This window comes from Fukomys damarensis, unplaced genomic scaffold (genome assembly GCF_012274545.1).
Source record: "Fukomys damarensis isolate Sample0158 unplaced genomic scaffold, DMR_v1.0_HiC HiC_scaffold_7, whole genome shotgun sequence".
NCBI classification, from domain to species: domain Eukaryota; kingdom Metazoa; phylum Chordata; class Mammalia; order Rodentia; family Bathyergidae; genus Fukomys; species Fukomys damarensis.
Genome location: NW_022900919.1, coordinates 2060161 through 2085882, shown reverse-complemented (window position 1 = coordinate 2085882; position 25722 = coordinate 2060161). Strand labels below are relative to the sequence as shown.

Below are 25722 nucleotides of genomic sequence, written 5' to 3'. Positions count from 1 at the left end.
AGAGAGAGAGAGAGAGAGAGAGAGAGAGAGAGAGAAAGAAAGAAAGAAAGAAAGAAAGAAAGAAAGAAAGAAAGAAAGAAAGAAAGAAAGAACTTCCAGATGGTACAAGCTTGGGGATTCCAGCTTTCCAGAGAAAGCCTGGGACAATCTTGATGAAATGACTACAAAGCTACAAAGCATCTCTTGACTGGGTACAGGAAGGCTCTTATTCAGGGCTTGGTCCGTTTCCACTCAGATGAGCCCCTCACCTCCAGACACAAAGGGGAACTGGGCTCAAATCCATGCACTCTACTCTTGCCTCCTCTTGGCCTTTTTCTTGCCAAGTCACCTGGACAACTGATCTTCACCAAGGAATCAAAGTTCACAGCACCCTCTGAGAGTGATGCTGTTGGCTGCCAGTGACTCACGGGCATAAACAGCATCCTTCAAAAAGAAAGTGACCTCTGTCCAACAGCAGAAGTGATGACTACAATCACAGCCACTTTAAATTCATCCATGAGTGATCAGTGAGAAAAGCAAAAAACCTTAAAACTCTACTCCTCCAAAAGGCAGTGGGAACACCAGCAAAGGCTGTCAAAAATCAACTGTTTTAGAAATCTGTAAGTGAACCAATAGCTTACAATGATGCAGAGGGTCTTTGCTAAAGAAAAATATCAGAGACCAAAAAACAATAAAAATGAATAAAGCCTCAGAGACATCACAGAACACACCACTACACATAATGAGCCCTAGAAGAAGAGGAAGCATGGGAAAGAAAGAACATTTCAGAAAATAAAGATCAAAACTTTCTGATGTGACAAAAAACACAAGTCTCAACATTCAAAATGTTCAACCAAATCCAACCAGGACAAACTCAGAGAGAGTCGTACCTAGACATATCGTGACAAAATTGCTGAAAGACAAAGATAAAGAGAGAATCATGATGCAGTTAGAGAAAAGTACCTAGTCATGTGTAAAGGTTCCTCAATAAAATCACCAGATGGGCTCTCATCAGAAGTGGGAGGGGCTGGCTGGGTGGAGGACATATGCAAGACATGACTATTGCTGAAAAATATGACTATTGATCAAAAATATCCTGGGGATTTAGCTCACCAGTTCTGCTGCCTGCCTCACAAGCAAGGGAACCTGAGTTCGATCCCTGGCACAAAAAAAAATATATATATCCAAACTATCCTTCAAAGATAAAGAAAAATTTGAAATTTACACATAAACAAAAACTCAGAAAATTATTTGCTAGGACCCTTTCCATATAAGAAATACTAAAACAAATTTTTAATCTGAAAGGAAAATACTTTCACAAATAACTCAAATCCACAAAAATAAAACAAAGAGCATTAATAAAAGCAGTTATATAAATAAATAATTTTCATACTAAAAGATGACAGCACAAAGCAACAATATAACACTGTGTTGATCAACATAAAATATATAAAACTGAAAATTGTATAATAATAATAGCACAAAAAGCAGAAGATAGTAGAGCTATGGAAAAGAAAAGCTTGTTTATAGTAGTAAAGCTAAATTGGTATTAATTTGAACTAGACCATTAAAATTAAAATGCTCTTTATAATCACCAAGGCAAACACTAAGAAAATAATTCAAAAAACACAGTAATAGAGAATTAAAATGGTACATTTGAAAACATCTGTTTAACTAAAAAAAAAAAGGAGTAATCAAGGAACAGAGGTGCAAAGAGCCCTAATATGTACAAAAACTAAGTAGCAAAATGGCAGACTAAATTCTACCATATCAAGGCTGACACTGAATGTAAAAAGATTAAGCATGACAAACACAGGCAGATATTGGTAGCGTGAACTTTTAATGGTCTATATGCTGTCTATAAGAAATTTGCTTCAGAATCTAAGATAAACAGATAGAAAGTAAAATGAGAAAACATATACCATGTAAGATAGAGTGGTCATGCTAAGACCAGGAAACAGAGAATTAAAGTAAAACAAATAGTTAAAGATGATAAATAGAGTTCCACCATACCACCAATAAGTGTGCACACATCCCAGGGAGCAGCTCTGTGCACCAGAGTGGTGCAGCTGCAGGCAGGTCACAGCTAGGGCCCCACCCTGACCCCAGAGCTATGGGCACCCATTCCAAAGCCATAGGCTACCTAGAAAAGAGCTACACAGGTGTGCAAGCTTCATTCAGAGTCCTGGTATACACTGGCCACAGTATAAGAAAAAGAACCACACAGCTGCACAAGCAACAGCCAGAGGCTTGCCCAATACCACTGCTAAGTGGCTGAAGACTCTAGCCAGAAGCCTACACAGACAACAGGAACTTGGATACACAGCCCCTGGCCAAAGGCCTCCCCAGACAACAGCCACATAAGGGCCCCAGAGAGAGGCACACCTAAATACCATCCCAAGTGTGCACAGAGCCCAGCCAGAATCCCACCCAGACAATAGATCAGCTCAGGAAGCCCTGCAAAATGAATCCATCAGGCATGACAAGAAGTTAAATGCAGGGCCAGGGATTTAGCTCAGTGGTTCCGCTCCTGCCTCACAAGTGCAAGGACCCAAGTTCAATCCCAGGTTAAAAAAAAAAAAAAAAGAAGTTAAATGTAAAGGGAGAGAATCCATTGAAAATAAAAAAGTCATGACAAGGATAAGTCACTACATATCAGTTATAACCATCAATGTTAACATTCTCAATTCACCAATCAAAAGACACAGACTGGTAGAATGGGTCAAGAAGCAAGATCCAGACAGCAGTAGGATTCGATTCCATAGCTGTGGGCTGTCTCACTCTGAGTAGGAGGGTTACAGTCAAAACACAAGTGCGCCGCCCCAGCCGCCATCGCTCAAGCATGGGGAGGTAGCTGCGTGCGTGCCCCTGAACCCCCATAAGCATCCCCCCTTCGTACTCACAGACCTCCTGACAGTGCCAGTCTTTGGACCCACTCTGAGTTCCCAACTTTGAACATCTTTAAAGAAAGGGCATGGGAAACCTGTAATAGAACGTTGTGTAGTTCAACCATTCAGAAGGTTGAGGAACTCAATCTGGGCCTTGTAGCCCGAGGTCAGTCAGCGCCGTGGGGTTCAGCCATCAGCTAAATGAGACCAGGGGACTTGCATCCTCACTTGGTCTGAGCCATTAAATGGTAAATACACCATATTGAAATTTTGTTCACTGCAGACATGTTCTGGACTGCTTCTTGATTTCAATTTAATTCAAATAATTTAAGGGTGATAGACTAGTGACTACCACAGGTGGTCAGTTTCTAAGTTGTGCTTGATCTTAATGTGTTGCTGATTGTATCAGTTGGGATAAAGCATTGCAGTTGATTTGATGAGCTATTTTCTCTGATGTTATGAAGATGAGAATGTCTGTGGGTCGCTAGAGACACAAAAGCTAGGGCACAACTATATCAGGAAGATTTGGGTGATAATCCAGAGATTAAACCAAGGACAGTCCAACAACAAAAATAAAAATGAGAAAACACTTAAGCAAGACACAAGGACAGACTTCCAGTTCACCAATGGCAAACAGTAGGGCAAATGAGGATGAAAAGGCCAATAGTGACCCACCAGGACACCCTGAACTCAAAGCACAGAAAGTAACAAAACAGATCAATCAGGCTCTAGAAAAATTCAAAACAGAAATAATTTCCCAGATAACCATAGAGTTATGGAAGTCGTGATTTGAGACTCTAGAGCAGAAACTGACAAAAAAAAATAGATGAGCTCAGGACCACGATACAAGCTATGAAGACCCAGCATAAGAAAGAAATGGAAACAATAAACACCCAACATAGGAAAGAAATGGAATCCATAAAACAGATTCAAACAGATATCCAGGAGATTAAACACTCCATAGAAAGTGTACACAACAGAATAAAAGAATGCGAAGATAGACTCTCAGATATAGAAGATAAGATTGCAGTCAGTGACCATGAAAAGAGAGATCTCTTAAAAATAGTAAGGGATCATGAGAAATTGATCCAACAACTCCTAGATGATGCAAAGAAGAATAACATAAGACTGATAGGAATCCATGAAGTAGCAGGAGAAAATACAAAGGACTTAAAAAAGCTGTTCGCAGAATTAATGACAGAAGATTTCCCAAACAGAGGGGAAGAATTTGACATTCAGATAACTAAGGCATACAGGACCCCAACTAGCTACAATTTAAAAAAATCTACACCTAGACATATAATAATTAAGATCCCAGAAACCCAACAGAAGAACAAAATACTACAAGCAGTAAGAGAAAAGAAACAAATCACATACAAAGGAAAGCCCATCAGAATCAAAGCACACTTTTCACCACAAACCCTTGGGGCAAGGAGAGCCTGGAATGAGATATTTCAAGCACTAAAAGAGAATAACCTCCAACCTAGACTGATGTATCCAGCAAAACTCTCTTTCAAAATGGATGGGGAAATAAGACACTTCCATGACAAAGAATATCTGAGAAACTACATGAATACCAAATCAGCACTACAAGGAATTCTAAACAAGATCCTAGAAAAAGACAATGAAGGTAACAACACTATGAGGCCCAACAGAGCAAATCAAATAGGCGAGGCAAAAAATTAAAAGGAGAAGGTAAAAAAGTAAAAAGAGTCAACAAAAGGCCAATAACATGTCAATAATAAGTCAGTACATACCAGTTATAACCAGCAATGTCAATGGCCTCAACTCACCAATCAAGAGAAAAAGACTGGCAAAATGGAATAAGAAGCAATATCCAACAATATGTTGTATACAAGAAACACACCTAGTGAAAAAAGAAGCCCAAGTGAAAAGATAGAAAACAATTCTCCATGTAACAGGAGCCCAGAAAAAAGCAGGGGTAGCAATCTTATTTGCAGACAAAGCAAATTTCAAACCAAAACTGATTCTAGTATTATTGATGTAGGATGGTACTGTATCATACCTCTATGAATGTAAAATATCTTGTACATGCTTTACAATACATAGTAGGGACTGTGCTTTATCAGAGCTACATTTAATGATATTACTCTAGAATGTTCTCTTTCCAGATGATGATTAAGATGCTAATTTAAAAAATGGTGCCAGGTACCACAACAACAACAGAACTTTGCTGTTTTCTGGATATTATTCTTTTCTTTTTTTTTTTGTTTTGTTTTGTTTTGTCTTATTTTTGTTTTGTTTTGTTTAATGGAATGTGCTAAATGTCTATAATTTTGTATAGATGACTGCAGAACCTGGAAAAGCTGTTGCTGCTATCAATGCATAGCATACTGCTATTATTAGTCTTTTTATATAAATATATATATATATATATACATGTACATATAAATTGAATTTTCGGAAACTTTAACAGTGCTGCCAACTTTGGAAAAAGTCATCCCAATTTACTGTGCTGAGTTGACATTGTACAGAAATGGACAACCATATTGGTCTAGAAATGTTAATTTTTTATATTTTTATTTTTTACTTTTTTTCCCAAGTGTACAGGGGTAACACATCGTACTAAATATGTAAGGTCATATCTACATGGGTTTGATAATAGAAACTAATAAAGTATTCTTAAATAATGAAAAAAAAGAATAAGATAAGACTATAAGAGCAAGAAGCAATTTAAATATGTTCAGGGACCATTTTCATCTCCAGAATTAAGGATTATTTTAATGTTACATCATTGCCTTTTCTCTTTTACTTTCCTTCTTAGTTTTATTTTAGGATTCCCTATTTTTAATGTTCATACAGAGATTTCTTTAACTAAAATACCGAATAGTTTCTTTGGTGTGAAAACCTACAATAGTACACAGGATCCTAATGAGATAATTAATAATGTGAAATAGGAAGTAAAGGGCTAAAGATGTAGGAAAAGTGAGAAGGGTGGGGGAAAGGTAATAAGGGAGAGGAAAAAAATGTGAGAAACTGAAAAAATGGAAATAAAGTGTTTGTAAATGGGGAGGGGAGGAGGGGGTGAAGGGAGGGCAGGGACAAGGGGAAAAATGAGAATCAAGACCTATTATGTAAAGGTACAGAATCCCAATGATAAATGTAACTGTATTATATACCTAGATTGTACCAATAAACTCAATTAAAAAAAGAAGCAAGATCCAACAATATGCTGCCTATGAGAAACACACTTAATTCAAAAAGAAATTCATAGACCGAAAGTTAAAGGGTGGAAAACAATACTCTGTGTGACAGGAACCCGAAAAAAAGCAGGAGTCACTATCCTCTTTGCAGATCAAGTGTATTTCAAGCCAGCACTGATTAAGAGAGACAAAGAAGGGCAGTATAACTTTGTAAAGGGAACAATCCAAGAGGAAGAGATGACAGTCAAAAATATATGCACCAAACACAAGTGTGTCCAACTGTATAAAACAAATACTAACAGACATGAAAAATCATATAAATACTAATACAAGAGTAATGGAAGACCTCTATACCCCACTGTCACAAATAGACAGATCAACCAGACAAAAAATAAACAATGAAATAGTAGAACTCAAACTCTTGAACAAATCAACTTAACAGATATTTACAGAGTGTTCCACCCCAAAAATCAGAATGCACATTCTTTTCAGCTGCACATGTATCATTCTCAAGAATAGACCACATACTTGCTCATAGAACATGACTAAGTAAGTGCAAAGGAATTGAAGTTGTCCCCTGTATATTATCGGATCATAGTGCAATGAATTGGAAATCAATAGCAAAGAAACTGCAAGAATTTCATAAACAGGTGGAAATTGAACAATACGCTTCTGAATATGGGTGACAGAGGAAATTAAAGAAGAAATCAGACAGGTCCTACAATTAAATGACAATAACAATACAACATATTGGAATCTATAGGACACAATGAAAGCAGTCTTACAAGGAAAATTCATAGCAGTGAATACTCTTATTAGGAAAACAGAGTGAGCTCAATTACACAATCTGATGCAAACCTCAAGCTTCTAGAAAAAGAAGAGCAGGACAAACCCAAAGCTCATGCAAGTGAGGAAATTAGAAAGATCAGGGCAGAAATTAATGCAATGGAGACTAAGAGAACAATACAAAAAAATCAATGAAGGGAAGAGTTCGGTCTTTCAAAGAATAAAAAAAATTGACAAACCCTTAGCCAACCTTATCAAAAAAAGGAAAAAAGGCCCAAATCCATGCAATTAGGAAAGAAATTACAATGGGCCTAGCAGAAATCCAGAGGATCATCAATATCTACTTTGAAAACCTATAGGCCAATAAGATAGAAAATATAGAAGAAATGGACAGATGCCTAGATTTGTATGAATTACCAAAGTTGAATGAAGATGACCTAAAATTTCTAAACAACTCAATGTCAATCAATGAAATTGAAAATGTAATTAAAAACTTACCAACTAAGAAAAGTCTGGGTCCCGATGCCTTCACTGCTGAATTCTACAAGACATTTTGAGAGGAACTACTGCTACATGAAATATAAATTGACAGAACCAAATAAGCAACTCCATAATAACAGCTTGATATTTCAATATTCCACTTTCATTAGTGGGGATAAATGCCAAGAGAAAAGATGGACAAGCATGTAAAAACCTGGTCAAGACTATAAGACAATTAGACATAACATGAGTGAACTCTCAACTCACAAGAGCAAAATATAAATTTTCTAAGGTGCTTTAAGTCCTGAGACTTCATCTTATTCCAGAAAGAATGGCTATAATCAAGAAATCAAATAATAACAAATTCTAACAGGGCTGTGAGGAAAAAGGAAGCCTGCATTATTGGCAAGAATGTAAATTAATAAGTATAACTCCTATGGGAAACATAGGAAACCCTCATATGGGAAACCCTCCTAGGGAGGGTCCTCAAAAATCTAAAATTAGAAATTCCACTTGACCCAGTTATTCCCCCTTTAGGCATCTTCTTGGAAAAATTAAAGACATCATATTATAGTGATACATGCACACCCCTGTTTATAGCACACAATTCATAATAGTGAAACCTTGGAAACAGTCTATATGCCCATCAGCGGATGAATGGATAAACAAAATATGCTATTTTACACAGTGGAGTACCAGTCTGCTGTAGAGATGGATACACTTGAGTCACCTGTAGAAAAATGGTTGTATCTTGGGACCATAATGTTGAGTGAAATCAAACACACAAGCTTAAATAGCCGTCATTTCTCTTACATGAGAAACCCAAAATATAAACAAATGGTAAAGGAAAAGATAGATAATAGGAAATAGGAAGATAGATCTTTTGCAAAAGGGAAGGAGACCAAGAGACGAAGGGAGGGAAAGGGAAGGGGAAGAGGAAATGGAAGTTATTAAGAGGTGGTCAGGTCCCTGCACCGACCCCACACAAGGAAGGTAAGAATCACATACCGCAAACGTGCACTGATAAAAAATAAAAATAAAAACTACAAAAACAACCTGTGAAGCATTCACAATAAAAAACGGGAAGAATGTCCATCAGTGAATAAAAGAATAAATCATTCTACATATAACATGCTAAATATAACAATATACACTTATGGAATATAAAATATGGTCCATACAATAGAACACAATTAAGCCAGAGAGCAAAGTGAAGCACAAATGCACACAACATGGGTAACCCTGGAGCTTTATGCTAAATGAAAAAAGTAAAACACAGGAGCCCTTGCATCCGATGATTCCATTTGGCCAGGTGTGAAATGAGAAGTCCAGAGAAAGCCATTCCCTAGAAACAGACAGGAGGGTCTGTGCTTTCCAGGGCGGGTCAGGGGGAAGGAGGAGCTGGTGATTACAGATGAGGATGGACGGGGTGTCGGGGCAGATGAGGCTGCTCTCGACTGCATGCTGATGATGCTTGCACAACTGTGAATGTGTAAACTGTGCTGGGTTAACTTGAACTTCTTGAATCCCCTTAACAAGTGACTTTTCTATCACATGCATCCTACATCTCCATTTCTTCAAGACTGAGACACTCTTCCATTCTCCCTCTCCTTCCTCAGGGTTAGGGTGAGAAAGTTGTGATTCACCCATTGTAAGAATAATAAAGAAAACAGCTAATTCATCTAATCCACTTAAGAATCCAAGATGTGTGTGTATTATTCTTCCCTTCATTCTGAAATAATCACATCTATCTAAGATGAACACTTCATTAAAATTCAGACGGAGCCATTCGGGGATTATTGTTGTCAACAGGCTAACACCACTGAGTGTGCATTTATATTTGCTTTACACATTAGATGTGTGTCAGGGCTTCTGAAAGTACATTGTTTTCAGTTGGAGCCATAAAGATGAGAAACTAGAGACATTTATAGCTAAGTGGATGTACATCAAGGCCATCCTTTTAAGTGAAATATTTATTATTTTATTTTGAGATGAGGTCTCATTAAATCACCAAGTTGTCCAGACTAGACTCAAACCAGCAATCCTCCTGCCTCAGCCTCCCATAGTGCTGAGATCACAGGCATGCGTCACGTGGCCAGTTTATGTTGGTGTTGGGGTGCACGGTGTGTAGTTTATACAGCATCACATCGTGTCATCTGGCTACGTCTCACGTTGTGCTGTTTGTGCAGTGCTCAATTCCCAAAGCAGGTCCTGTCCAACACCGAGCTTCACCACAGACCAACGCTCCCATCCCTACCACTCCCCTTGGAAGACCCGGCATCTATTTCGCCCCTATTTCTACCAGGCGAGCTACTGCCACTCTCAGGAATTGGATTCTGTTACAACACGTGCTAGTCAAGCTTTCCTCCTGCTCCACTCCATGTACCCACTATGAATAAGCAAACATGGGTCCCAGGACCCCGGGGTTAACCCTCTGTATACAAACTGCACACAGCCTAAAGATGAAACTCGGTTCAAATACAGAACGGAAACAATCTCTCAATCACAGATAAACAACAACTTCCAAAGAGATGAGGTACCTTTGTGAAGAGGGTGGACTTCCAGGTTACAATGAAATATTTCACAGAAACCAAGATGTTTTAAGTCTATATAAAGATACGACTTTACATTTTTAAAAAGTATTTTTTGTATGCAAAGCCAAATGCTAGCAAAATTACAAGTGAGCTTTCATATTTTTTTAGTTTTTCAAATGCCTGTACTTTCCAAGTATAATCTTAAATGAAAAAATCTGTGAGCATCTGGAATCATTCTCTAATAATTGCCTTTGCTCATAAAACAACAGTTTCATTGTATCTGTTTAACTGCCAGTTGACCATTTAACTTCTTATAGTGATAAGATGTTTATAACAACATTACACTATGCCTGGGTGTGATGAAAATAAGTACACTGTGGCCAATTCTAGAGGTAACCCACCAAAAACAACTAAAACTCATAACACTGTTAGGATCCAGCCTTGGCATTTTTCAGAACTTTGTTGAGATGCTCAAGGGATCAGCTCTCAGGTGTGGATAAATAAATAGCACCTGTCAGCCCAGAACCAAGCCAGGATGCCTGGCGAGTTGGATTTGAGTTAACGTAGGGAAATAAATCGGAAGAGCCTGTGTACAATTACATAAAGTGCCGTCAGGAGGGCAGAGAAATGTGGACTTCCTTGTATAAGGCAGAAGAGGGAAACATTCATAACCTGAAGATGTCTAATGCACCAGGAACCCACGAAGCAGACATGTGATGGAAATAACCAAAGCTGCTTTTCCATCTATTTTACAAGGTTAACAGCCTTTGCTTCCTGCTGCAGTTACATTCTCCCCATGATCATGTTTTTATAAAACTGGGACATTTTAAATGTCTTAGCAGAACCCGTTTTGGGAGGAAAACCATGGGTAAAGCTTTGATCTGAAAAGACTCCCTGACACCGCCTGGAGTTTATCTTCCTACACTTTCACGTGCAGTGGGTTTTGCGAGTTGCTGCTGTTTTGATTCGATTCGCTTGCCTTTAAGAATGACACCACACTGAGCTCACTGTGAAACCACCAAGGAAAGTCCCTGAGGAGTGAGCACAGTTATGGGAAGTGGGAGGTCCTGGGAGTTCATGAGAAGAGCTCAACCTAAAAGGCCACGTGTTTATGGGGACCCAACCTGGGCTCAGGGCTGAGGAGAACGCAGCGGGCTGGGAGCCGAAGCCTGGGGAACGTGAGGGAAGAGGAGCAGAAGGAGGAGCGGGAAAGGGTTTTACTGCAGAAGCAAAGTGAGTTCACAGCCACGTGAGGAGAGGAGCTCAAGCCAAGCTCTGCCCTTCCGCCAACAGTCTATCACTTCGTCACCAGTCTACTGCAGGGAAGGCAGCGCAGGCCTTGGTCCCTGCAGCGCGGGCCTTGGTGGTGTGGCTCCCTGCTGTCCTTGAAACCATTTCCTGACATTATTATGGAGCCAGGGATCTAGCTCAGTGGAGACACCGCCTGCCTCACAAGTGCAAGGACCCAAGTTCGATCCCCAGTACAAAAAAAAAAAAAGTGTTGACACTGGAGGGGCCAAAGTCCCACAGCAGTGAATCGGGAGAGCCAGACACAGCCCCTCCTTCAAATGAAGCAGGGTGTAGCGTCAGCCGGGCTTGCATCCTCCCCTCTTCCCTGTGTCCTCCCACAGCACTTGCAGGGACAGTTGGCCCTGGGAACCCGCTCCGGCACTTCCCGTTCAGGCTGGGATATCAACTGCGAAGCCCCAGAAGGTCAGACTCACCGAGATCCAGATGAATGCCAGGGACAAACGAACTGAGGAAGAAGGTGAAGATGACACATCCCAGCACGCTCAGGCACTTGATGAGCAGGATCCTGTCTGAGATCCTGTGCTGAGAGAGAGACAATCCACTTGCTCAGTACAGTGTTCTGATCACCCTGCGTGACTCAGTTATAAGTTTCTCAATAAAACATGTCAGTATTCAGCTCTTCCTGTCCCCTCACAGTGTTAGGTGAGAGGTCAGCAGACTTCAGGGAGGTGGCCAGTGACCTCCAGAGGCACGGGTGCAGTCGTCAACTTTGGCCCAGCTTTCCTGTTCCTCCTGCCATGGCTCGGGCTGCGTTTGTCCTTGCCGTGCTCGCAAAGACCGTGGAATGTGGGTGTCGCCCCTGCGATTGGGGGACAGCAGTTGAGGGGATCTGCCCAGTCAGTCCTGGGTGCGGAGCCTCCACCAGGTGGATCCTGGGCCAGCTGAGTGTTCCACCTGTGACCCCCAACAGGTGCAGTGTGGGGTAGGGCGAGCGCGGAGGGGGCACTGGCAGGTGGTGCCATCAGCCTGCACCACCGGTCAGTCCTGGGTGTGTCCAGGCTCCGTGTAGGACCTGACAGCGACACCAGGCTCTTGATTAAAAATGGTCCATCAGTCTGTCTAACTCGTCTGGTTTTTAATAGGTACATAAGCAGCCTTTGTTTCCCAGGGGAGACTGACGGAGACCCAGAGTCCTCAGATGCTCCAGTCCGCATATAACAGCACAGTATCACACAAAACCCATGTAACGCTGCCAAGTGCTTTAAATCACCTCTACACACCTGTGAAGCCTGACACAATGTAAATACACAGCAGACAGCTGTGATACTGTATTTCACAGGGAATAATGACAAGAAAAATGGTCTTTCATGTTCGACACAGACAATTATATTTCTGACTATTTTCAGTCCTGGTTGGTTGAATCCACAGATGCAGAACCCACAGATATCGCAGGTGCTCTGATTACTGATACCCACAGATTTGTAGGCACACACAGATTTAGGGATCTACAAGGATATCTACACCTATGTTTAGATTTAGATACAGATAGTTGTAGACTTGCAGAGGCACAGACACAAAGGCACACAGATACAAACATAGATACACTGCACAGCTATAGATACATAAATACAGGTATAGACCGACACGTGTAGACATACAGACACTTAGACGTGCAGAGATACAGACAGAATAGAGACGTTTCCTCTCTTGGGTTCTCCAGTCACACAGCTGATGCTGCTGCTGTTAGAAACCCAGGCACGCACTCTGCACTGCAGCCGTGGGCTTCGGCCCTGGTCCCTGGACTCAGGCCGCCCTGCTGCTGTGGGGTCATCCACTGAGCACCTGCCTCCTCTCCACCCAGCGCACGGCCCAGGGTGCTTCCTCTCCCCGCCAAGGAAGGCCAGTTTGGCCACACAATTCTGATGGAAAACGACGAGGAAGGAGCCATGCAGGCAAGAGGCTGAGCCCCTGCTGGAAGAGCAAAGCTGGCTGACACCAGGTCAGCATCCCAAGCTGCCCCAAAGCTGACACCGCCTGAAGAACGTCGCCATCACCACAGCCAGTTCAAAGGTCAGATGGGGAGGAGCGGCAGGTGAAAGAGGCTCCAGCACCCAGCTGGCCCAAGGAGAGGCCTCTGTGTGTGTGTGTGTGACTGTGTGTGGGTCTCCTCTGTCCTTCGGTGCTACTTTGGCAAGAATTCTTAAGTGCGATAAAGGAAGGCTGCCAACCACGCCCTCGCCTCCCCTCCACCGCCTCGCCCTCCCTCCAGGTCAGAGGGGAGGTGCATGGTCTCTCCTCTGATCCTGGCCTGCCAAGGCCGTGGTGTCTGCATAAATTCGGGGGCCAGGAGAGTGACAGGGCTACCCCTTCTCGTCTGACCCTGACTGTCCACGTGGGAGAGAGCGTATGAAGACAACCCCTGAGCCCCAGCCCCCTTTAAAAGATGTACTGCTCAGCAGGACCCTAATATCTATATTTCCTTCTGCAAAAGACAAAATGTTCCTGCCATAAATAGAAAGTGACTGTTTAATCCCTTCATAAAAAGAAACTACCTGGGGATTTGTCTCCATGGCTCTGCCACCTGCCTTGCAAGTGCAAGGAGCCGAGTTTGATCGCCGGTATGCAAAAAAAAAAAAATAAGAAAAGAAACTACCTGGATTTAAGATTGCACTCAGGTAAAACGACTCCCAGCATATTTTGAGCAGAGCTCTCTCAGACAGGAGAGGGGCCTCTGTGTCTGCAGCCACAGCACAAAGATGAGCAAGACCTTCAAAATAAAAAAAGAGCTCTGTCCCTGACAGGACACATCCTGTGTCTGATCCTGGAGCTGCTCCCTGCCCTGCAGCTGCCTCCTCTCAGCAGCAGGATGTGAGCCTCCCTTGCAGTGTCAGAGCCTGGCCCAGGGTGTCTCAGGGACATAAGAACTGTAGGCTTTCAATTTCCTGACAAATAAGCCTACCGTGAATGGGGAATGTTTTTCTCATAAACTCATAGAAATTCAGTTAGGTACAGAAATCAAAAAAACAATGGGAATTCATAACTTTACCCAGGGCTGAGAGAGACAGAGACAGAGAGATTTTGATGTTTGTCCACAAAGAAACGGTTAGTGCTTAAGGAGAAGGCTGTGTTATGATTTGATCATCTCGTGCATATATGTGTCCAGACATCACACTGAATCTCCTGACTTTCTAAAATTAGTGTGTGCTGATGAACAGTCATCAGCACAATACAAATTGTTTAAAGAAAAATCAATCACTCTTCTACAAGAAGTGAATAAGAAACCTCTGAGAAAAGAAACCAAGATACCTTTTTCTGTAGCTCCTGGATATTGTTCTCCCAATTTTTATCTTCCTGTGAGATTTGTCTGAAAGAGGCGATGACAGTACATCAATCCCTGGGTAGATGAGGAGATGAGGCAGCACCGCCAGCCTGAGCCCTGGGCATCGCGTGGGGTTCACCGGACAGAGGCGACTCGGGAAGTGGGGGCTGCCGCTTCGGAAACATACACTATATGTACATACAAACATGTGCAATTATGAGGTGTTGGACTGTGTGTGTGTGTGTGTGTGTGCACTCATGCGCGTGCAAGGGCATGAGCATGGGAAACACCCAGAGCACACGCCAGGGTGTGAACAGGGAGTTACCACCACCACCTCTTCCCTCTTTATGGAGCCATCCTTGGAGTTCATGGGGAATTGGTTCAAGGCCCCTGCAAAAATTCTCAAATGCTCATGGCCTCACCGTCCAGGGGCACAGTACTTCCACAGAACCTGTGTGCCCGCCATGTGCTTTAAATCTCTAGATGACTTATAATTCCCAACACAATGTAAATGCTATGGGAACAGTTGTTACATTGTGTTGTTTGTTTTTTGGGGGTGGTTTGTTTGGTTTTTGGTACCGGAGATCGAACTCAGGAACTTGCGCTTGTGAAGTAGGCGGCAGAACTGCTGAGCTAAATCCCCAGCCCTACACTGTGTTGTTTAGGGGAAGATGACAAGAAAAACCTGTACACATCCAATATGAACACAATCTTTTTCAAAATTTTTCAATCCACAGATGTTTGAATCTGCAGATGTGAAGTATTGGCTTTACTTTCTGCCCTTCTGAATTTCTGATTCCAAAATGTTGACACTGTACTTCTACAACTAACTTTTACAACTACCTAAAAAAAAAGTGGTAAAAGAAATGCCCCATGCTCTGACAATATTTATTTTTCACGTGAAGATCAATTCTGAAGAATGTTTACATCTGCGTCCTTCCTTCTGTGTAGAAGAAGCCTTCTCTGTTCGGGAACCACCACCCCATCTGCTTTTCCTTCTAACCTTTCCAACTCAGCCCAGCTTTTCCGGTTCATTTTCTCCCAGACCAGTTACAGAAGAGATGCTGGACAAGGGAGAAGCTCTTTTTAGTGTGCTCCAAAGGAGAGAGGCCATGCAGCCGGTGGGGCCCTAAAGGACATTAGAGCAGACCTAGTCAAATGAGCCTGAGGAAAACTTCTTGAAAGAAATTAAAAACAAACCCTGCAGAGCGAGCAGTGGCTCAGATGGCTCATTCCCTCTGCCCTGTGATACGTAGTGGCCTCAGGAAGCCAGACCCCTCCCCGAACCTAACCAGCCCTATCTCCTATCAACACCGGCATCAGGAGGGGCCGCTGGATCTCTGAGGCCCAGCCCTTGACCTGAGCTCCCCTGGCTGTGTGGTTATTACCCGTGCCAGGGTAATTTATTGAAAGGGGTCTCCTTTCTGGTCTGTGTGTGCTGTAGTTGTCAGGATGTCCTTGGGTCTGAGGACAGAGGTCCCACTTCTCTAGCAGTGCTGAGCTGAGATGGCTCCAGGCCAGGATGGAGCTGATCTATGAAGACAGAGCCTTGCCCTAGCCCACAGCACTGGGTCCCAAGCTGGCCTGTGGCCTCCTCCTCCCAGGGCCAGCCCTGGAGACAGAGCTGAAGGACGACCAGGCAGGGGCAGCTTGTTTCAGCAATTTATAGCAACAAGACCACTGTCCAAGCCACTCCCAAGACTCACTGCTGTCCCTCGGCCTGAGGGACTCCTCACCTCCACCACTCCCAGCTCAGCGGCAGGGACTCTCAGTGCTCCCGGGGGTTCCTACCAGAGCTCCAGAGTGCTCAGCACCTTGGGGCAGAGAGGAGCAAACCCTCACCAATGCAAAGTTGCTTTTGGCTTTGATTAAAAACAAATGCGAAGAAATAAATTGCCTGAAACTTCTGTACCCTTCAGAGTACCTGAAATCAGCTACTGGGAGAATGTTATTCGAGAATTCATCACAATAAGTGGTTTTGGCTCCTGTTGTGCAAGAACTACGAAGTAGGAGGTGGCGTGGACGGCCCCACGCTGAGAGTAGACCTTCGACCCCTCCTCGGTGTCAGTCTTTCTGGGCTGCTGCCAGGAAGTTGCTCGAAGTCTCTGAGCCCCCGTCTTCTCTGTGAACCAGCACACAACCCACAGAACCAAGTGACATTACACAGAAGAGTGCACTGCAGAGCTTAGCACAGTGAGTGGCGTGTAAAACGGCGCCTTTGTACGCTGCAGGTGTACCATTGTGTGCTGCCATTGATGCTTGAACAAGCCATCGCTGTAACCCACTGGATTTATCTGGTGTGACCTTTGAATACTAATTGTGTGGCAGTGGGATGATGCCTCACGCCCCCCACCATGCACGGCCTGGGAAGACAAACTCAGCAGTAGGCCTGACGGGACCAGCCCAGTACCTCTGCAAGGTGCGCAGCCTCTGGGCCAGCACGTGCTCCAGTGCCAGCACCTTCCGCAGCAGCATGCTGCGCACAGCCGTCTCCTCACGGCTGGCTGGGCTGATGCGCTGCGCCGTCAGTCGCCACACATGAATCTCATGCTTCAGCTCTGCAGAGAAAAACAGCAAAACCTGAGCCTCCCGGGCCTGGCTGTCAGTGACACTCCGCTCCACCTGACACATGCCAACCGTGTGCAGGTAGCCTGGGCTGGCCCAAAGCAAGGCCTCTCTCAGTGTATGAGCCACCCTAGTGGAACAGATGCCAAGCCAGATTTTAAATTTTACATGGAAATAGAGTAATGCAACTTTGACTCTTTGGGTGAAAAATAATCCCTTCCTTGAACAGAGACATCGAAGCTAGCACCCAACATACCCATCCCCTTCTCGCTGGCCCTGCTTTCAGCCAAAATTTTGAATCACGCACCCGCTGGCAGCCTCCTTTATGTTGTGATACAGCAAAAAAGCCCTCACCAGATTCTGGTGCTTTGTGCCCAGACTCCGGACTCTCTCTCAGACAGTGAATTAAGTGCACGCCTGACCCTCTCAGCCCATCCAGTCTGCAGTACTCAGTTCTAGCAACAGAAAGTGAATTAAGCCAACTGCCTGATCTTTGGATGATTTCAGAAACAGATCATGTGAAAACCACAAACACAAGCACACTTCTCAGCCAGGGGCCCTCCCATAAGGCATGCAGTGAGAGCAGGAGCTGGGAGAAGCTCTACCTCCCTGTCAAGCCCCTGCTTGATACAGGCGTCAAGTGACAAGTCACAGACAAGTCGTGACACAGACACAGACAGCCTGTTGAAATCAGAACAAATTTCCAACCCTTACTGAATCCAGACACCTTCTATAGAGAAGAGCTCAGAGGTGATTTGTTGATTCATTACCTCCTAAGGTTTAAAACATTTAACCTCTATTTTATTTTTTAAGAAAGCTCACATTTAACCTCTATTTTATAGTTTACAACACTACATAAACTTCTCAAAGCAATCATTAGAAGAATGCAAGAAAGCACAATATTTTCACAAACCACTCTGTGTGAGTTTTCCATCACTGTAACAAAATGCCTGAGATAAACACCTTACAAAGAGGAAAAGTTGAGCTCACAGTTATGGAGGTCTCAGTCCATGGTGGTTGGCCTATTGCCTCTGGGCCTATGGTCTTGCAGTGCCAAGAGGCAAAGAGAGAGAAGAAGGGACTAGAGTCCCAACGTCCCCCTTCAAGGGCACACCCCCGGTACCCTAGTGCCCCCCACCAGGCCCCACCACCTAATGGCTGCACCATCTACAGACAGTGCTAGGGGCTTCAGCACACAGGCCTTTGGGAGACATCTCAAAGCCAGGCTATAAACACACCTATGATGTGCAAGGTGTCACACTGTGTATCACAAAAACTGAAGATGAAACTAGAAGACCAATGCTTTCTGAGCAGGCTGAAGCCTGCAATAACCAGCTCAGGGCAGAAGCAAGACACAGTGATGCCTCAGAGACCTGTGAGCAGCACAAACAGAAAGAAAAGAAAAGAGCACATTTTCTGCCCCTCTATTCTGCACACAAGGGCCAATCACTTCCTGTGTGGCAGAACTGCCTTGATGCCGAGAAGGCAACAAATGCACCAGACAGACACAGACTGTAAGTGCCACCGCCAAGGTGTGCAGCAAGAGACCCGGGACAGGACGGGAGCAAGGAAGGATTCCGCCAGCACATGACTTGCTCCAAAGCCTCCACCTTACAAAGCACACTGTGGCTTACGGGGATCAAAGTCCTCTTCAGAGAAATGGGTCTGTGATTTCTTCTGAAAAGTCTCACGCTTCGTTTAACTGCTTGTGATGTTATGATATCACCAAAAGAATGGGAAGAAAGAGAAGGAGGAGAGAAGAAGAAAACCCAGCGGCCAGACTATCTGAACACAAAAGTGCCGCGCTGGGACTGGAAGGGGGATGGCTTCGGTGTAAGTTAGACAAGGCCGGTGTTCAGTCCAATCTTCTGGCCTCACTGCACCAAAGGTGTCACTGAAAGCTCATCCACGAGGATCAGAGGCTTCCCAGACACTCTTGAAGGGCATAATGGTGGAGGGCCACTTTCTGAAGCCACCAGTCAGCTTTATAGAGCACACATGTCCATGGGCTCTGCTCAGGTGCCAGCCCCATCTCTGTGTTTGGAGAAACAGAGACAGGGCTGGTTACGCTGCCTGTTATGCCACCTTCCAGACCCCTGGGCTCTCTGATGCAGGTGGGTCCTCAGTGGCAGCCTGAACCCCTTCATGCACGCCCAGTGCCTACCCACTTTGCAACCTACCGACTCAAGGACAAGCGGCCCTCTGCGGCTCGGCCTGTCTCTGGTGCTTAGGTAGCACACTCCTGTTTTCCTAGCTGTGGAATAAAGCACGTGGAGCTGCAGGAACTTAATTGGGAGACACTGCTCAGGAGAAGGAAGCCCAGGACGTGTGGTCACTGGTCCCACGCAGGCAGCATCCCAACAGGAGATGCTTCCCTGGAGTTCTGCCTGGGACAACTCCTCCTGCCTGTGTGTCAGAACTTCCCCGGGGGAGCAAAGCAATGTGCCGGTCAGGAGCCCTGAGGCTGCAGGAGACCTCCATACTCACCAACGATTTCACTGGGCTCCTTGTTATAAAGCTTTTTGTTCCAGTAAAGGAGTCTGAGGAGTGGAAAGGAGACCAAGAGAACAAGACAAATACCAACAAACATGTGTGCTGTGAATCTGGCGAAGTCCAGGCCCTGGAAGAGAAAAGGGAGATGAATGGCAGATGGGCCTTTTCCTCCGCACTGGTGGCAGCGGAGGGTTGACGCCAGGATGGTGACAGGGAACAAGGGGACCGGGGGCCTGAGGGAGAGGACCTGGAGCCTAGCACCGAGTCCAAGGAAGAGCAAGGACCCCTCAGATGACTTCACAACAGTTAAGGTTTATTTATTTCATGCCGAAAACCAACTCTTACATGAGTGGCAATCCCAAGCCATCTTAGGAGGAAGCAAAACCAAGCCATCATATCTGACTCTGAACGTGGCCTGGCTTGGCCGTGCAGGGTGGCCTGGGGTGGCAAGGTCCATGGGCTCTCAGTGATAGAGTCCCCCAGGATCAGGAGACAACACATCAGAAGGTCTGACAGTCCTGGGCTATTTAAAGCTAAACTGGGTTCTGTAAATATTTCACTGAAGTCCTTCCCCTGATCTGAAGGATTGTCCTCGTGTCTGTAAAGCAGCCTTCCCTCCACTGGGTATCAGCAGCATCTCCGGGGAGAGCACCAGCTCCTCCCACATGGTCCCCAGACGAGTGCCCTCTTCTCTGTGCTCCCCCGCTACCTGTGGAGTGTCTGCCACGCCTGACGCTGCAGAGGTCCTCATCACGGGGTAAAATGCCCACTACGCCACTTGGGGAATAAGTCAGCACCATCCTCCGTTGGCTTTGTTCTTTCACTTATTTGGTGCCCTTGTACCTTCCAGCAAGAGTGTGTGAGCAAAACCTCAGCCCAGCGAGACAGATGCAACCCTCACCCTGTGACACGGTCACCCATGAGGACTCAGAGAGTCCATGGACCACGGTGCCACAAAGAGGGCCAGAGCCACAGTGGAAAGCGTGACCATCACGGGGCCCAGGCGTGAAGGAGCACAGCGGTGAGCAGTGCAGTCACACGGACAGGAGCAGTACAGCCATGCTGTGCGGCAGAGACAGGTGCGCACAGGCAGACGGAGGCACTGAGAGACCCCAGGGCAAGAGCTGGAAACCACCCTCCAAAGTCCTGGATTGGAAAGGGTGACAGATTATATTAAATGCTGTTCATTAAAGTGTTAAAACGTATTTGCCCCTCTTGCTTCTAGAAATGATCTGAAACCACTTACAGTAAGTCCCCAACTTATGAACATTTGAGTTATGAACTTTCACAGATACAAATGAACCTCGTATTTGGTTTTTTACACTTTATATTGTATATTTGTGTCAAAGGTGTGTAAGACTCACTTTATCCAACATAAACAAATCTGACCTAAACATGTTCTCCTGGAGTGGAACTCCTTTGTAAGTCAAGGACTTACGGTAAAACACTGCTAAAGGTAAAACACTACTAGGAATTGTGTCAAAGTTTTGGGCTTGCCAATGAATGATCATCTGAAATTCTCAATCTCAAAATTATCTGCATAACCAATAAGAGGGAAAGATAAATATGAGACTCTCAGAATGCTCTGAATGGTTGTACAAGAATTCACTATTTTTCCAGCCTGGTGTGGTGCTGCGCACCTGAAATCTCAGCACTCAGGAGACTGAGGCAGGAGGATCACCATAAGTTCGGTACAGCCTGAACTACAAAGCAAGACCTTGTGGAAAGAAGGAAGGGAGAGAGGGAGGGAAAGAGAAAGAGAGAGAAAGGGAAAGAAAGAAAAAGAGAGAGAGAAGGAGAGAAAAAAAGAAAGAAAAAGAATTCAGTATTTTTCTGATAGTTCATATAATTCAGTGAGCTCTTCAATGAAATATAACTTTGTATTTATCTATAAAATTTATAACCCAGATATCTGTTTGTTTCATGTGCTCATGAATTAATGTTTTAATTTCCTCTGAAGTCAGAAAAAAAATGAACTTTTGGGCCAGAGATTAAGGTTAAAAGTATGTTACTATCTGTCTGTTTACCCACTGGGTCATGAAACGTAACTGTTAATATTTCTCAGGGTAATGACCCATGAAGGTAGAAGTATTTGTATCCTGAGTTTTGAGCCTGCCTGGAGTGTGATATCTTTAGAATTGTGCCCACTAGAAATGGTAGGCAATCGAAGAGAAAATGATGAGTGAGTAAATGAGAAAGAAAAGGTCTCAGGAGGTCCTGGGTGCCGCACTGAGCCCAAGTGCTTGGCTGCTGGGGAAGCTGTGCAGGGCAAATTTATCAAGGAAGAGAAATGCAGCATGGAGAAGTCCAAACCGCTCACCGCAAGAAACAACACAAGCATGTAAAGGTACAAGATCCCAGTAACGAATGTAACTGTGCTGTCTACCTAGAATGTACCAATAAATTCAATTTAAAATTAAAAAAAAAAAAAAGAAACAACACAAGCAGATGCAACACGCAGTGGGAGAGAGCGTTTCCAGGGAGCCTGCTGGGCGTGTGAGTGGGCCTCCTCCTCGTGGGCCTCTGTGGCTTCCCAGACGCCTTTCCTAATGGCCTCGGGAACAAAGTCACCCACCCGTCACACGTCAGCACGCAGCCCATGTGCAGCCCTCTGTTTTGGCTGCTTCTAACTTGCCCTTTCCGAGCCTTCTGGTGGGCTCCACTCTGCTGCTGTCTTCTTAGTTCTCCACATGGTCTTCATTTGACAGGTGAAGTGGCTCACTGTTCAAGCATGAGCAGCAACCAATAAAATCAGGAAATCCTGGCTCCGTAAGCTGCATGAAACTACGAGGATGTGGCTGAGGAATTCCTGGCCCACTGTGTCGTTTTCCGGGAACTACACCTTCAGGCTAGCTCTGTGATGTCAAATGATGATGTCCACTAGCTTTTAAGGATGATGCAAGCCAAAGTGGCTTCCTAAATTCTTCTCATTGAAAAACTCAGGAAATGCTTGCACAGTTAAGCTGAATCTATTGAGTGTTTTGATAAAATACACAGAGTGTGATTTGCAAATAGAATTCAGTCTGGACACTGAGTGAGGAAAGGGCACAGGTGTGGGGACAGACAGGAGAGGCAGGTGTGGTTCACACTGCAATGTGTGTCGCAGGTCCTACTGCACGTGAACCTGAAGGAGACAAGAGCCTGTGGCGCACACTGAGGTGGGACAGCCCAGCACGCAGAAACTCTGCAAGCCACGAAGGACTGGTTCCTACAGGGAACACAGCGGGCCCAAGAGGGAAGACGAAGTAAAGCACCCGAGGCCATAGATACCGAGAGGTATCCATAGAGGTGAAAACTCACAAGGGACGCCAAGGGGCCAGGAGAGAGCAAGAGCCACAGAGGGGTGCTGTTCCAACTGCAGCCAACAGAGAATGGAGGAGAACGCTATGGGAAAAGAGCTCGAAGACTCAGTGCCCTGAGGTCAGGGGTTGGAGACCCTTCGTTTCTAATGGAAGAGCTTAGGGTACTGAGTACCCATGAAATACACCTTGGAGCCGGGGCAAGTGGGCTAGGACTCTCAAGCTGGAATCCACTGCCAGCGGCTGCTTCCCTCCAGTGACAGAGCTGAGTAGGTGATGGGCGGCCACACAGCCTGCCAGCCTTACACTGACTCATGGCCCTTCTAGGAGTTGTCTGCTGGCTCTTGCTTGAAGGAATCCTTGAAATTCTGTATCTTCTGTTTTTACTGTAATTCAGTTCAAAATTGCTATAAATTGAATCTACTCCCCGAAAAGGAGATTTAGAAAACTCTAATGACCAAAGAATGATAAATAAAAATGAGAGAGATCTGGGGCCAGGGATGTAGCTCAGCAACACAGTGTCTGCCTGGTGAGTGCAAGGTCCTGAGTTCGATCCCCAGTACAAAAAATAAGATAGAGATCTAACTTTAACTCTTTGAGACACACAAAGATACATCTGCAATCTTTAAAATACAGACAATTAAGTACTTTGTTTTTATTTTACTGTATGAAAAACTACCTCTGAATAATTATAAGGGCTTTTAAGGGATTTTAATTCTTTTCTGATTCTTACGACAATTTAAGTTCTTCATTTAATGAAATCCCTCTACCCGAATTGAGAAGGAAATTCCCTATCTGCAGTAAAAGAGAATAGGTCATTTTGTTCTTAATATTGCAAGACACCCCCCCCATGGTGTAGTTAATACAATGACTGAACAGGTCGCACTTTCCAATCATTTCTTTTACAGTGGTCAGCCTGAGGATGGTGTCCATGCAACAGAGATGGAGAACTGAGCCCCGGCCCACACCCGCGGTGGCTGAGGCGGGAACAGCGCCTGCTGTGAGCCCTGGGAGCCAGGGCATCTAATGCGGGTGACACAGGTCACTGGCACCCTGGTAGAGGCCAAGTAGCTGAGCGCTGGTGCAGGAGACACCCTCGCCCCGCACGTACCATCTTCCTCAGCTCCTGGTTGGAAACGATGACGACGTTTGGCGGGTCCCCGATAGCAGTGGCGGCTCCTCCGATGTTCGTGAAGATCACTTCCGCAATCAGGACTTGCCTGGGATCAAGGTTGAGCACCTCACATAATCTATCATGCATGGAGGAAAGTGGAGACACTATTAATACACTCACTCACACTCACACTCACACTTGTGAGGAGGGCGACGCTGGGGGCCGAGCAGTGCAGTGACACCCGCCAGCTACCATGACTGAGAATTCCATCTCTTCCCAAATCCACCCCACCGCCCTGGGAACCGTCAGTGTTGGAGCCACACCCGTACCCCTGCCCCACATGTCCGAGGGATCAGTGTCCCCTCCGCCCGGCCCACACAGGCAAATGGGCCTTGGCCGCCTGGCCCCTCCAGGCCAGGGAGGGGCAGAGCAGCGGCCCCCAGGCCCCTCCCTTGACCTCGGAAGTGCTGACTTCCTCCTTTGAGAAGGAGCAGGGCTGCAGCGCTTTTGCCTGCAGCAGACCAGTCCCTGCCGGGAGCCTAGCTGCGAGGCTCAGGGGCAGGGAGGCTGCATGCACAGTGAGCCTCCAGCGAACAGTCAGGTGCAGAGAAATGGAGGCACCTTGAGACCACAATGCCAAGTGAAATAAGTCAGACGCACAAGTGTGAATATCGCGTGGTTCTCTCAGATGAGAAACCCAGAGTACAAATAAATTATAGAGCAAAATAAAAGGTAAAATGACAGGAAACGGGAGCGAGACCGAGGGACGGAGGAAGGAGAGAAGGGAGGGAGCGGACGGGAAGGAGAAAGAATTAAGCTGCGTTATGCACGTGCACCGACTCTCCGTGGGGAATATCGCATGCACCGCCACGTGCACTAATAAAAATTAAAATGCTTATATGTTACACTCCCCAAATCCTTCACACCTGCGCTTCCTCGCTGCCTCTTAGGGTTGGCATCTAAAATGTCCCCCAAAGCTCATACACTCACAGGCGGGGTGTTACAGCTGGCTTGCAGGTAAGAGCAGGATCCGGTAGGAGGAGGCGGTTACCAGGGCGTGGCCTTCCCACGTTCCCTTGAGCCCTGCTCTGCTTCCAAACCCAGGCCCTGAGCTCTTTGTCCTCGGCCATGCCCTCTGCCGCGCCCCCTGCTTTGGAGCCAGGAACTAGGGACTGAAACCACTACAGACTGTGAGCTAAATAAACCTCGCCTCCTTAGAGCGATGGGCGTTGAAAAAGTAGCTAGGCCACTGCCCCTCCTCCGTCACACCTGGGCAGGAGGTCTAGTCCTTAGCCCATGGCCTCCCCCACCAGGCAAGGGCAGACAGGCGGGCAGACCCGGGACGGTGGGGAAGGGCAGAGCCTGGCCACCTGGAGCAGGTGTCTCCACTGTGAGTGTAAGACCCCAGGCAGCGCTGTACTTGGTGGGACTCTCCAGAACCTGTGTGGACACCAGCAGTGCCAACAGCAGAGACTGCATCTGAGCCACGCAGGCCTTACAGCTGAGCTCAAAGGACTGGTGCTGCTCTGCCCAAAGACAGACGTGATCAGTGACTGCAAAGTCCTGAGAGGACAGTGACGTAAGCGTGAATCTTCGACCGCCAGCACTTGTGTGCACGTGCACATACGTGTGTCATGGGGGATAGGGTCCAGGCAGCACTGAGATCTATCTCTAGCCCCTTTTTTTTAAGTTTGAGACAAGTTCTTGCTCAAAGCCAGCGCTGCTGGTCCACACGCAGTGAGGGTGGGCACTGTCCACCGCCCCTGGTGGCCGTCAGGAGAGAAACTTGAGGCGGGGGAGCGGTCACAACCCACACCCGCCTCAGCGGCGGGGGGACCCCGCGGGGGCTG

The 25722-nt window shown here is 45.6% G+C and overlaps 1 protein-coding gene across 11 annotated transcripts in view; it reads right to left on the bottom strand.

The window, feature by feature from the left end:
• Positions 1-25722, bottom strand: part of Oca2 (OCA2 melanosomal transmembrane protein) — a 231444-nt gene that overhangs the window by 125592 nt on the left and 80130 nt on the right. For all 11 annotated transcript variants that reach the window (XR_004516156.1, XM_010612938.3, XM_010612936.3 and 8 more), the window contains 5 exons: positions 23870-24008; positions 19454-19586; positions 16812-16959; positions 14389-14446; positions 11556-11664 (listed from right to left, as the gene is read on the bottom strand). Coding sequence is in view for 10 of the 11 variants with exons in the window: in XM_010612938.3 (XP_010611240.1) it covers positions 11556-11664; positions 14389-14446; positions 16812-16959; positions 19454-19586; positions 23870-24008 (587 nt within the window). In the remaining variant the exon portion in view is untranslated. The remainder of the gene's footprint in view (positions 1-11555; positions 11665-14388; positions 14447-16811; positions 16960-19453; positions 19587-23869; positions 24009-25722) is intronic.